At 44.1% G+C, this 14,516-nt stretch overlaps 1 protein-coding gene across 2 annotated transcripts in view; it reads left to right on the top strand.

The window, feature by feature from the left end:
- ATG16L2 (autophagy related 16 like 2) overlaps positions 1–14,516 on the top strand; it is a 920,492-nt gene that overhangs the window by 842,135 nt on the left and 63,841 nt on the right. For both annotated transcript variants that reach the window (XM_069640243.1, XM_069640244.1), the window contains exon 17: positions 3,529–3,630. In XM_069640243.1, coding sequence (XP_069496344.1) covers positions 3,529–3,630 — 102 coding nt within the window. The remainder of the gene's footprint in view (positions 1–3,528; positions 3,631–14,516) is intronic.

Here is a 14,516-nt window from a genome sequence, read left to right as displayed (position 1 = left end):
AAAATGGGGCCTTACCTGTCCGACGCTCTACCAGTATAATGTGGGGTGCCCCGAAGAATCCTCATTGTCCCTGTTGCTGTTTAATATTTATATTCGTACTTTACTTAACATTTTTGCTGAATTTGGTTTGTCCTATCATTCATACGCGGATGAAAGTCAAGTCTATGTATGACTTAAACAGCCATTGGAGGAATTGAACCGAGTTCCGTCTTCCGCTAAAAAAAATCAAAACTGGACGTTGGAAAATAGTTGAATCCATCCAAGACACAGGTCATTGTGCTTTGCTCTAAGAAAAAGGTCATGAATGCTGTTCAAAATGGTTTGTGCCCCTCTGGTCGGTGTCCCTACTGAATTCTCGGACACAGAGAGAAATCTAGGCTACATTTGCCAATCAAGCATGGACTGCAACCCCCGTGTCAGCCAGACGGTCAAATCCATCTACTACCAGCTTAGACTCCTGAAGCCTGTTCTACCCCTCATTGCCGAGAAGGACCGTTCAACAGTCGTAGGCATACTCACGAATTTGAAACTAGACTACTGTAACACCCTGTTTATGGGCATCCAAAAGTATCAAATAGAGACTACAGGTTGTTAAGAATTCTGCTGTCAGGTTTATTTTTTCACTCCCTACAAAGGTTCGGTCTCGTGCTATAGGAAAAGACTTCTCTGGCTCCCTGTACAGCAGATCATTCTATTAAAGGTCCTGTGTCTGGTTTTTAAGTGTGTCCATGGCCTTGCCCCATCATATGTGACTGAATTTCAAAGGAATTGCCCGCAAAGACACCTTCGATATAAGGACCAGCACATTCTAACAGCTCCATTTGTTTGAACGACTACGTGGGGTGACATGCGTTCTCCTCTTTTGGGCCTCGGGCTTGGAATTCTCTTCTGTTGGAACTTCGACAGTCAAGCTATTGATTACATTCAGGAAACACTTAAAAACCCATCTCTTTGAGTAAAATGTATCTTTAACCCTTCAAGTACCTGAACTAGCTTGTGCAGCTCTCTGACGTTATGTTTCATCAGCACCTAGGGGTATGTGCGTTATAAATACACAAATCAATCAAATCAAATCCGTAATTGGGCGGATAGGAAAATTAGCGGTACCTGGGAAATACCTCATATTTTACCTTCATCAACCCACTGTGAATGACCCTCTACGTCTGTTATAATTTTTCACCATCTTGTGCCCAATAGAACAAACCAATACAAATCAACAGCGTATTCATGTATACAAATAGTCACATTGACACAAATACATCCTTCCACATATACTCACACATTCACAAATACACTCAAACATCAGCAGTCGCACAAACTGAAACATAAACTCACACAGAGACAGACACACACTCCACCTTCCCCGAACAAACACAAATAAATACAATAGGTTGCCCTTACTCCCTCTCCATCACCAGATCCCCGGTGGATTCCCCTTTAGGTTCCCTGTGCCTTCATGCATTGAACTATGCAGCCGACTTTCCAAGAAAGTGCAGACCCAATAGCTACAATTAGAGCAAGATCCCAACCATAGCTTCATGTTGTCCCTGGTAGTGGTAGACTGGCAAATCCAGGTGGAAGGGGGTTGAGTGACAAGGAATTGGAGATTTTGCAACCTGAACAAGAGAAAAAGGTGCGTGAGAGGTACGGGAATGGGCATGCGTTAAGGGATGGAGCAAAAGGAGGTATGAAAGTTAACTGTAAGAAAGAGGGGCATCAAGGATTGTTTTGCAAGGGAAGTACAGCGAAGGGTGATGGGTATGGAAAATAGGGTAAATTAGACCGTTACAAACCTGGAAAGGTAGGCCAGTAGGTTAATTGACTATTCTTGAGATCTGTGCCTGACTTGCATGCCACAGCACCCAGTTGTGGGGCTTGCTGGACCCCTTTGTGATTCAGTGATGCATACTTGCTTTATGACCGTGTTTCAATTAAGACTTCTCTTGGTTTATCATGTGACTTGGTGCTTTGAAAGCCAGATTTATTGAGCAGTGTACTACTTTAGCCCTTCAATAACTGTGCAGAAAGCATATATTTTTGTTAATAATGAGGATGGAATAAGAGAAAATGAAGCACCTCTTGCTGTCTAAGATTCAAACTTTGCAACCAGAAGTCAAGGGCTCAAATCCCTGCATTCCACCCTTGACACATTATGTGATCCTGTGCTAATCACTCTACATTACTGTGCCTAATATTCCTTAACCGTCTGTCGGGAAAGGCTCATTTGTTTGGGTTTATCATTTATAGTATGCTCCATAAATTTAAAATTGACTATTTATTTAATGCGTGCTGGTGAGGAGGCAGAATGGCAAGCGAGGGTCGTATGTTGTGAAGGGGTACGTACACAGGTTGTCAGGTATGGGTTTCAGTTATTGGTCTATACCAGGTATGCATCTTTTTCTGTGCCAGCTCATGTTTTTCATTAAGAGCAAAACCAGATGGCCTGACTCCGCTATGACTCGCTTTAACAATTAATTGTAACTTCCCCACTTCCTCACATTGTTCTAAAACTAAAGCAGGGATAAGTAGGGATGTGAAGAGAAGTAGCCAGATGTCAAATTGCAAACTGGCACCCGAGGAAACCTGGTTTCAACTCCTAGCTTTCTCATTTTACCAAATGATATTATCCAGATTAATTGTACTATGTTTGGTATGTGGGGGCGGTTCCCAGGGGCTGTCTGAAGCAACAAAATACTAAAATAAATATTGCATGAAAGGGAAAGTGATGTCAATATCTACTATATATACTTTAGAATATGTGGGTAGTGGAGATGCTGGCATTGAGTTTACTTGCACTGGAAGTTGGGGCAACTGTATTGTTGGCTTGGGCCCCTGTGCCGTGAGCCAGAGAATTGTACTTTCCACCCCAAGCCAAAAGTTGCCAGTCCTCCACTGGCCATGCGTTATTACCATAAAACCACATGCAGTAAATGCCACACAATTATGAGATTTAAATTTACCTTCAAATGCCACTCAATTTCACCTGCATCCAAAAGGCAGCCATTTTGAATCCTTAAATTCATCTTCCTTGGGCATGCTTGAACCTTTCTGAATACATGTTTTGTCTGCATCTGATAGTGTCTTTACAGGGGTCTGGTCACACACTAGCTAGCACCTACTGGACAGTTTACCGCCATGTGACCTGTGGTCATGTCAGCTGATCCTGGTTCATAACTAATGCTTAGGACTTTTAGAACAAGGGTGCTGTGTACGTAAATGAGTTCCATGATACGTTTGAAAGGACATACACATCTGCTGTATATTGTAATAAGGCATGACAGCAGATTTGAGTCATAGAGATGCTTTCCATTGTAATAGTGTCCTCTACTTTTAAACTGCATGCTGAAGAGCAGAGACATGTTTGAAAGTTGTTCCATCTTGAATGCTGACAAGTGGTATATTTAACCCTGAAGCCTTTTGCTGTTGGCAGTTCTGAAGTGCCATTGCACTTCATTACAGCCTTAGACTGTAGCTGTTTTTTGTACACCCAGCTGACTTTCTTGCTCCTCTTCCTTGATCCGTTTATAGCCCAGATGGGAGTTACGTGATGGCTGGATCCTCAGACGGCACCCTCTTCATCTGGAATGTGAACAGCGGGAAGCTGGAGAAGAGCCTCAATGAGCACCACAAGTGGGTTATATTTTCAGTAGGAAGTTCTTGATTGGCTATAGCTTTAGCTCCTCATGACCAGCTTGGGTCAATGTTCATCAAATATGTTTTGGCCCAATAAGAATGTTTCACCAATTTCTGAGAAGATGGGTTAATGGAAACAAATGCAGTGTTTGTTCCATAAATGTACTCGTATATGCCCATTCAACAAGAGTAATGCAAATATTACTGAAAAAATTATCATCCAGATTAAGAGTTTACTACAAGCTATGTTCTGTTGTTCAAATAATGTAAATCTGTTTTGGGAAATGAAAGTATGCATTTTATCTGTGTTATTCTTTGTGCATAATCCACAATAGAGTTTGGTCCTGAATATTACAACCTGTTTACGAATCTTGAAATGTGTGTCAAGATCGTACTGGCATCTAGTTGCTTATGCACCTAAGTGGATGTCCCTCCCACCTTGGGAAAGAGGAAAGAACCAGATTTCAAATTCGGTTTCCTTCACGCTCCGGTTTCAATTGGCTGCTGGAGATGGGGTGTTTTGATCAACATTGGCAACATCACGAAGATGACACATATATGAAAGGTTTTAGGCTCTTAGAGAAAAAGCTTTGTTGTGAAATCACACATTCCTCTGATTGATGTCTACCACTTGAAAGCAAGGAAACCAATTGTACAACTTGCACGAGATTTACTCCCACATGTTTAAAGTTGAGAGAGGAGAAATAGTGAGCAGCATATGCTATGACCTCAAGCCGTATAACATCATTAGTGTCGGTCAATGAGTCAGCAGAGGTTGAGTACTTAGTTGGAACCTATGCATACCAACAAAGAGAATGAAGAACTTGAGTCCTTAGTGAGGCACTAGAGGACTGGACATAGAGATCCAAAATAGATGAACACTGACCTTCATACCGATGATCCCCCTGAAGGCTCCCAGGTGTGCACTATTTCTGCTCAAAAGACTGTTAGCCAAATAATGACAGAGTCAAGAGAGGCCAATGGCATTGAAACAAATATATGGAAAGTATGCCATGAACATGGTATGTCTTGGATCCTTGGAATGGATATAGGACATGAATCAGAATGTTTGGGGTTCAGGAAAGGAGGACGTGTCTCTTCACTCTCGGCTCAGAAGACACCTAAACTGGTTTTGTTGCTGAAGTAGCAAACGCATTACTCTGAGTCAAAAATGTCAACCTTAGCTAGTGACAAGAGTGCTTTAACACACACATGAAGGCAGGTAATTGATGAAGAAGGGGGTAGAGACCAGTGAATCACAATGCAGATTTTCGAGCAGAATCAGACCCCCAGATTGAATCTAAAGAGACAGGAGCACAGACACAGGGGTCACAACATATTTACAAGAGACTATGTATAACCCAAATCATTACAAAAAAGGGCCTGGCAGAGATCCAGTTTACAAATAATTTAAAATTCCGAAATTGACCCAAGATACTCGGGAATAGGATACAGTCAAACAGGAACTAGACCTTGGGGAAGAGAACATTTGGAAGATGGCAATCATGTCTGTGGAATGGCCATGCAATTCATTATCCAGAGGCAAAAGAACATCCAATGTAATAATTTTGAAATAATGATTAATGTGCATATTGTTTTATCTTAAAGAGTGCAGCAAATAGAATTAACATCCAGGTGCAAGAGAGTGACGTGGAAAAAGACTCCTTAGTAAGTGGAACCACTTACTGCTCCTCAAATAGGAAGCCCGGCACGGCCTCTGATGACCCAAAATAATAAACAGTGGACAGACATGAAAATGAGTACATAGACTTGGTCAGTGGTAGCTGTGACAAAGTGGCTTCTGCCCCGCAGGAGTTCAAGGATGAGTAGTGGCTAAACTGCGTACTCAGCTCTCACACTTCTACAAAACAAGAGTGATCCCAATCATCAAGGTGAAACAAGCACAGCTGGGAGTTATACCTCCTTTGCCTTTAATGGTAATGTGGGCTGATGACAGGCCATACTCTCAAGAGGGGTGTGAATGTGAAACGGAAGCAGCCCAAACAGAAATAGTAGTACAGTCCAAAAGAAAGGAATGTCCAATCAAGGTTTATATAAAAACCACCTATTCTTTAATTAGACACATCAATATGCAGTAAAAACTGTACTAGAAACACTAACAAAAACCCACCCCTCTAAAGGAAGACAGAGGCATGTAGTATGTTAAGATGCATCAATCTGGATACTTAGCAGGGTGGAAAAAGACAATAAACCACAACGTTCAAAAGAATATGCTTCCTGAAGAAAGAGGTGCAAAAGGGGGGGCTTAACCAGTGTCTAGGGTCCCAATAAATGGGCCAAGGGAGCTGAGGGCTACCATAGTGCCTTAATCAGTTCTTTGCGGTTTGACGGCGTGGAGCCAGCCTTCTTGTCATTTAAAAAAAAAAACATTTGATTGTGATTTGGTTTTATATGAAAACCTTTGCTGAGGTAATTAAAGTTAATTTTCGAATATGACTGTTTCAATTATATAATTCATATTGACTATTACAATTATATAATTCATATTTCCTTTTCAAAGATTTCTTAAATTTGTCAATAAGCACTTAGAAATGTGGCTGATAACAGCCATAATTGCGCAAAGTCTACAGAGAATTTAATAATATTGTAAAAAAGAACAACGAAAAATCCTCCTTATATCTAAGGTACTGTTCCCTTAATTTTAAAGTGCACGTTTCCATTAAGATATCAAAGGTCTACCTCTTCACACGACAATGCTACTCATCTGCAATTGTTTGCTGCTCCAACATACCATAAAGTATTTTTAAAAATCAAATTAAGACTATTACCCGGGAGATGTTCTCTCCCACCATGAATCTCACCCATAGGCGTTCGCCGGTATTAGTAAACCTTTCAAGTTTCATGTGTTTCTTCCTGTCATTGTGCTAGCGTTTGAACAGTGTAGGGATGCAGTGAGTCATGGTGATCCAGACAGGAGCAAGCATCGAGTCAGGTTCCTTGCTATTTGATACAGCATTGTAATGAAGTGGGTTGATGGTGCCACAAGTATCCGTTCGATGTTCAATCATAGGTTAAAGATGCTGGTTGCTCGAGGCACTTCGGCGAGACACAGCGGTTCGGATTCTTTTGTGGCGGCGAACTTCTGACTCAAGCTGAGGCAATGTCTCACACAGCTGGTGCGGTAGCAAACTAGTTTGAGGATTCAGCACCTGCGGTTCAAAGAGTTTGACGAGTTTGCCTGTTCTGTTGGCTTAAATGCATTTGAACATGGTTGAAATGCAGGAGACCAACTGCTTGGCTTCTTCAGTTGCTGAGAGTCCTAATCCCAAGGCTCAGGAACAAGATGAGTACTAGTTCTCGTTCTTCCAATCCAGGGGAAGCTGGCTAACACCTGAAGGAGTTCTTCACTTCTAGTGAGGTCCTTATAACCAGTGTAGGGAGGCAGGTATTTCTCCAGCAGCAGTTCATCCGAATGTGCCCTGGGAGAGGGTAGGCAGCAGAGCTTGCCTCTGCCCTGGAACAATCAATCTTCACTTCTGGGCAGAGGGCTCTGGAAAGGTCAACTCTCCTAAAAGAGAATTCTTCTTGCAGTCCAGGAACTAATCAAAGAAGGAGCTGGATACCTCCTCCTTTATAGGCCAAAGCTCTCGGGAGAGGGGGGAGGAGGGATTGGACAGAAGCCAGCCTGATTTAAGGGGTCCAAACCATGGCCTTGTGATAAGTGGTCTTTGCCTTACTGCATCCTACCAAAAGTGCTTTGCACTATAGGAATAGGACAGGAAGAAAATAGAATTCAAGAGAAAACAAAGATGGTAGAACAATTGCCCAAGTCTGCTGAGCTCCTGCTCACTACACTAGCTCCGCCCCTTCCATTACCCACAGCATCATAGGCCCTTTGGTATGCAATACCCTGGTGTGAGGCATGTCCCTTTGTTTAGGTTGAGTCCTTTGGTTCCTGTTACCTGACCTCCCAAAGGATCAAAAGATAGACATAGGCCCTCATTACAAGATGAGCGATATTCCAGCAGTAAATCCGCTGGAATACCGCCCAACTGAATTACTGTTACTGCATCTTGGTCTGACGGAATTACAGTCGGGTTACAAGTGGCGGTGGTGGTGTAAATCCCCATGTTGCCGATTTTTCGATGGTAAGTCGGAGGATTTACCTGCAGCATGATGCTGGAGGTAAACCCTCAACTTCAGGGCCATACTGGTAGTATGGCAGAGCGGGACCATTGGCGGTAATTCCGTTACCACCAATTGTTCCCCGCTCCGCTATACTTGTAATGAGGCCCTAAAGTCTTCCCACCTCTTGTCCTGCTGGCTGTCAGAAACAGACTGTCTTGCCAGAATACAAACATGCCTTCCACAGCTGACATGGGTACACAGTGATGGCATGTGTACTATTCAAATCAGCTGTGATTTAATAATGATGTGAATTTCCAGCCACCATCTCCCCTTCTCAAGTATGATTTATGCGTAAACGGCCACCAGGATGACGATTCCCCCCATTCCCCCCAAATATGTAGTTTTGGAACAGAGGTGTAGTGTTTAAATGCAGCCTCTGCACTCCAGGAACTCGGTTGTCTCAGCAGCTGTCAAAAGGGCACATGCTACCTGTAAATGTGCTCTGTGCCACTGGACAGCTGGTGCTTCTGATCTGAAGGCTGATGAAGCAGGCGACACGTGTTTTAGGAAAGGGGGTGTCTGGGTATCAGACCAGTCTTTCTGAGATGGAATCACAGACATCATTTTACATTTTAATAACATTGTAAAACAGGGCTTCTACATCCTTGACAGGACCTCTTCAGCATCCCCAAATGATTCTTTGGAATCCCAAGCCCCCAGAACATAATGTCGCATGGAATGGCGGGGCAATTCGAGACCATCACAATACAGCTGACGAATGATTTTGCTGAAGGAATGTACATTATTTACAAACCTAGTTCCTGAGCCACACCGGCCTATTGACCGGTGTTGTTGAGACATCATGATTTGCCCCGGAGCACGGGGTAGAGTAGGGCATCCAGGCTGTAGTGTTAAAGGATTCATGACTGTGCAAGGATGCCCTATGATGAGTCTGGTGGTCAGAAGGCTATAGGCGAGTGGGTCACCTGGCTTGTGCCCGACAGGGGCCAGGCAGGGGCAAGCCGATACTAGCATCATGTTTTACAAGGCGTCCCATAGACCACACACCGAACAACCAAATGTTTCCCCACAGTGTAGTACCCACATTCCATTGTTGAGGTTTGACTTTGTGGTCCATGTCAAATTGATATTTCACCCCCTGGGCTTTCTTTACAGCTCCCATCATGAGCTGTCGCTCCACTACCACACTCTGAGCAGTCACTAGAAAACTGAGACAAGGGTAGCTGCTATGAACGAAGGCACCTTGGTCACGGAATGGATAGTGGTGTAACACACCCATATGAGCTTCAAGTCCTCTTTCCAGGAGTGTCTTCCTTTCGAGCCACTAAATCCCACTTTTGAGTAGGCCATTAACCCTGTGATGAAATAAGGCTATCCTGGTAACTCTGATGGCAGCACCCTGGAGATAAAAACAAATCGCTCCTGGAGTGAATCGCACCTCATTGCCAGTAACAATTTTACAGGGAAACCATTAGCTAAAGAATATTTTCCAAGAACTGAATCACCTTGGTGGTTGTACCTTCTCTGATAGCATTCCATGCAATCCAATTAAAATGGTACAAGGAACATAATGTGTCACCCCAAGACTTGGAAAGGCCCATTACATCCACTGCCACTTTGACCCATGGCGCAGGTGAAACTGGGGCCAGTCGAAAGGGAGCCTCTCGGACTTTTCGTTCCGTACACCTTCCACTCACAATCTGATCAGTCTCTTCACCAGAGTGTCCATGCTAGGCCACGAGAAAGGGCTACAACCTTCTCTTGGTCCAATGACTATCTAGATGGCCTTCTTGGGCCAAGCACACTATGGATTCCCTTGGGCTCTCTGGGATACTACCAATCCTGTATAGCCTGAGCTCCCCTTCCATAATCCATAATTCATCTTTGATGGCATACGGAGGACCCCACTCTCTCTCGCTCAAGGGTATTTTTGCCTGGCGGTCCATTCACTAAGATATGTTTAGGTGGCATCTTCTGCCTCAGCCTGTTTCGAAGTCTCATCAGAAATAGATGATAATCCCATGCTGGCAAATGCCCCTTGACAGGGAGACCGGTGAGGCAATCTATTCTTGTTGTTTTGCTGCCTATTATATTCATAACATATCAATCTAAACTTTGTAATCCAAGTAGCCACCTGGATGCGCATGGTATAGCATTCCAAAGGTTTGTGGTACGAGCGATTTACAAACCTGTGGCCACAGAGGTCAAATTTGTTGCATGTTCCAGGCTACCAACAAGGCCTTCCTTTCAACTACTGAATAGTTAGCTTCCACTCCTTCAAGGCCCCTAAAGGCTAAGGCGACTGTGTTTCACTGTTGTTTCTCACTTGTGTGAGAATGGCCCCCAAACTGGATCATACACCAAGGACAATTCTTTCCATTGCTAATGAGCATGGCCCCGCCCAGACTACTGGCACATATAGTAGTGATCATTCTTTCCATTGTCGAAAACCTTGCTAATGTGGGTGTTTTAGAAATAGCATTCTTAATTCCTTTCAATGCTTTCAGCTAACCAATCGTGCCCCCACATGCTTTGTAAATAAATCTATGAGAGGGTGGTCTTGGCCGAAAACTCCCTCACAACTTCATGGTAGTATTCAGCATATCCTAAAAATAAAAAGCGTGCAGTTGATTTGTGTCTCCTGCAGGGGCACCAGCCTAATGGCATCAATTGGACTAGTGAAGGGCCCAACACCCATGGCAGTCATAGAAGGACCAGGCTATTCCACCTCAGGTACCCCTATTTTACAATTCTCTCTGCAAACCGTGAGATGCCTGCCCCACAATCTGGACAGTACCTTTTTAATGGTGTCCCTTTGACTGCTCTCAGAAACCTACACCAAGTACATCATCCTGAAATACGACTAGGGTGGGAATGTCCTTCAGTGCTTTTTTTTAATCATTGTTTGGAAAAAGGCCCATCGAAAAGGTTTCCAACAAAGCCTTTTCCAACGAGAATTTTCAATCGAAAATGTTTGCATCAAATGCATTTTTTTGTATTTTGTTTTGTTGGAGACCTCCCCAACCCCCTGTGTTTTACCATTAAAAACCCACCTCAACCAAAATTAACCCTTTACCCTACCCATATATGCATTTGATGCATATTTTTTCGATGGATAGTTTTCGTTGGAAGAGGTTGTGTTGGAAACCTTTTCGATGGGAAGACCAGATACCAAAAGGCCAAGGCCCGGCCAAAGTATCTTGGCAGAATAGGAAGGCATCTAGGGCAGTGATGATGAGAGATAAGGTTTTACCAACCTTTCATCCAATTACATACTATCCTTACTCTTCTGAGACCTCCTGCCTCTTTTGCAATGTTCCAAACCCTGACCCTCTTTTGTGCTCCCCCACTACCTGATCCTTTTTTATGCACGCCCTTCACCACCGACCCTCTTTTGTGCATGTTCTCAACCCCATACCCTATTGTGGTCTCCTACAACACCATGGCCCTCTTGTGGTAATCCACAACCTCCCTCTGATACCCGCTCTGTCTCACTCCGCCTCTCCCTCTCTCTATCTCCCTACCCCATACTCCCACTCTCTTTTGTGTTGCCCCAGGACCCAACCACCGTTTGTGCTCTTGTGGCAGCCCCACCCTCTTGTGCTTCAACTCCACAACCCTCTTGTACACAACCCCAACCATTTTTAGCTCCCCCACCACCTTCACCCTCTTTTGTGCTCCACAACCTCGATACTCGTTTTGTGTTTTTCCCACCACTCTCTTTTATGCACTCTGAACCTCTTTTGTTCTCTCCACAGCACCCCAACTCTCTTTTGTGCTGTCTCTGCAACCCTATAGCCCTCCTATATGCTTCCCCCACCTCCATGATCATCTTGTGCTTCCACCAACCCCATGTCCCACTTTTACGCTCCCCCAATTTCTGACACTTTTGTGCCCCATCAACCACCCCCTCTTTGCCCCATCACTCCCTCTCTGCTGCACTCTTCCCACTCCCTTTCTGCTTCCCTAACAATGCCCTCCCACCCTCTCTGCCCTCACCCCACTCTGCCCCCACCCTACCAGCAACCCTCCTTACTTCAACCCTTCCTACCCCCACTAACCCTAGCTCACACATGCCTACCATGCCCACCTCTGCCTCCTGTCCAATGTTACCTTGCTCCCTCCCAACTTAGCTCACTCCACCTCTCCAGCTAACCCCTTAAACCATCCTACTTACTTAATTTAAATGTTCCACACGTCTGCAAGTTCGTGTTTGCTGACACATAACCTTAGTAATAGAAATTGTTAAATGATTTTGATACAGCACAGTTAAGACTCATTTTTCTAAAAAGTATAGAACTAATGTTATGTGCCTGCAAACAGTAACTTGCAGATATGTTTGAAATTACAGTGGAAATAGAGCCCAAGTATTTGTTGCATTCTTACTTATGAATAAGGCTCCCGTTTTATGGTATTTATTTTTGCACCTTTTCCATCTGTATTCATCCATATTAATGATTTGGTCATTTTCTTTGTACTTATGCATATTTAATTTTAGCTATTTTGTAATCAGTATGTTTCCACATTTATTTACATGAATAAAACACACTTGGGTGCCTGTACTGAACATTAAGTCAAGTGCTGCATTTCTGCAGCCATTTAAATATCTTAAAAAATAATTCAGTTCCCTTTCCAACCTTCCTGTTATGCTGCTTTGCACAGCCATTGACCTGACATAAAGGTTTGACAATGTAAAGACTTAGCCAATACTGAAAAGAAAGAGTGTTTCCGTCTGTATTTGTGTAAAATCAGTAAAAACGGAAAACGTGGAGCCATACTTATCTATGTAATGCAATGAACATCTTCATACGCCAAAAGTGTTTGCTTTCCTAGTTATTGTTATAAATTAGGTCAGGCAACCCAAATAAGTGTTACAATGTCATATTCTCTCGCAAAAATTCTATTCAGTCATTGTATCAGTCGTTTCAAAACGTTTGGCTGGCAGCTGGGTTCTTCCCCATATAAACCTTAATTCTGACAAAGGTCAAGCAGGCAAGGAAGATGAAACTCTGGAAGAAGAGTGACTTTCTCTAAACAATCAGTCTGAATCCTCTCCTCCCTCAATATTGGGGAGCATCTTTCGTCTCAATGTACTGATTGTTCTTTTATAACGAGCTTAATACCGGAGACCAGTCTCTAAGCGCGAGATTAGGATTCAAACCTGTGTTGCTATGCGTTGTCATGAAAATATTAATTTCTGAGGCTTGTGGCTCTGCTTAGATCACATGCTCTGCACAGTCTGACATTTAGTGGTATTTGCAGAGTATTACAAGATTTGTTTTCGAAAGTCGAAAACGGACGTCGACAGGGCGTGTTAGTAATACTATCCCTAGTGTGACATGTACTGTACCGATGGTTCTTCACGCGTCGAGGCTGATGCCTTTGACTTGTTAAAAGTTTATTCGTAGACGTCTCTTTCTTTATTGTCCGCTTTGCTGCAGTCTCATCCAACTGCTCAACGGCCTTCGACAGACAACTTCTTCGTCGATGACTTGACTGAATCGACAACCAGATGCGTCCTTCACGGGCCTCTTCGGGCTTTGGCTCTTACAGTAAGGCGAGAAGGGGGCAGAGGGGGGTCTTTCATATTGACTTCTGCCACCCATATTCCATTTTCCTCGCCTAACTGCCCTTCCCATTCATAATGGACAAAACACCTTTAAAACTTTGCCCGAACTGCCGTTAGCAGATTCCTGTTGAAAGACACTCACCAAGTGTGCAATTACTGTCTCCCTAGGGATCACCCCGAAAAGCTTTGCAAGTCCTGCACACCTTTTCTCCCGAAAACACTAAAGATCGTTGCACCAAGCGCTGGGCCGTCCACGCAATGCAGGCCAAAGCCTCAATCGACGTGACTGGGGACTCCAGCGAGGGTAGTATCGGTCATGTGCGCCCCGACTCCAATAAGTAGGACGACAGCTCTGTGACAGAGATGACACCTGGTGGCTATAGCACACACACGTCCAAGAACATTAAGCACATAGCCCACGGCTGACATTTGCCGAAATTGTCAAGTATCGAGGCCCACACAGTGTCCGTGGAAAAAGCCTCTATATCTTTCCTGTCCTCTGGGCGACCGCTTACACCTCATGACAGACCACAGAAACTGGCCCCCAAAGTCGGTCCGGACACCACTCACAAAACGGCCCTCCTTTCGCAAGGCGAAAAACAGGAGCCGAAAGGCGCATCGGCGTCCCCTAAACATATGCCAAAAATGCAAGAATTAATTTTAAAACGCTACCCTGTTAAAAACAAAGTCACTGAAAAAGTTGAAATCCTTGACGCCTTCGTTCTCCAAAAGCATTCAGATTATAGATTCTTCCTCCCCTGTAGACAAACTCTCAGGGGCTATGCATCACAAGGACCAGTCTTCCTCCCAAGCCACCCCTACCATGTCAGGCTTCCCACGTTCATGTGACTGTACTCCTGAACAATTTAACAGAATTACAAAGAGGATGTCACGCTTTGTTGACTTCATAGACGTGCATCCAGAAGAACAAACGTCCCTTAGAGATGCCTCACAGCCAGGTGCTGCAAAACATGAACCCCCTGCCAAAATAGCGCATCTTGAGACACAGACTAGTTCTTCTGCCCTAGGCCCCTGGCCTCCATCTATCACGATCCCTCTCAGGACATGTATGGTGTGGATCTCTCAGGGTCACAAGACCCTGGCTCTCAAGGGGGCCTATACAGTCTGTATCAATACTACGATGACAATGATGATGACATCTACGTCATCTAGTCGCCTGACCACCAAGACCAGCCTGTAGCAG

This window comes from Ambystoma mexicanum, chromosome 7q, assembly GCF_040938575.1.
Source record: "Ambystoma mexicanum isolate Mex_15411 chromosome 7q, UKY_AmexF1_1, whole genome shotgun sequence".
Taxonomy (NCBI): Eukaryota; Metazoa; Chordata; class Amphibia; order Caudata; family Ambystomatidae; genus Ambystoma; species Ambystoma mexicanum.
This window is presented reverse-complemented; position numbering and strand designations above follow the sequence as displayed.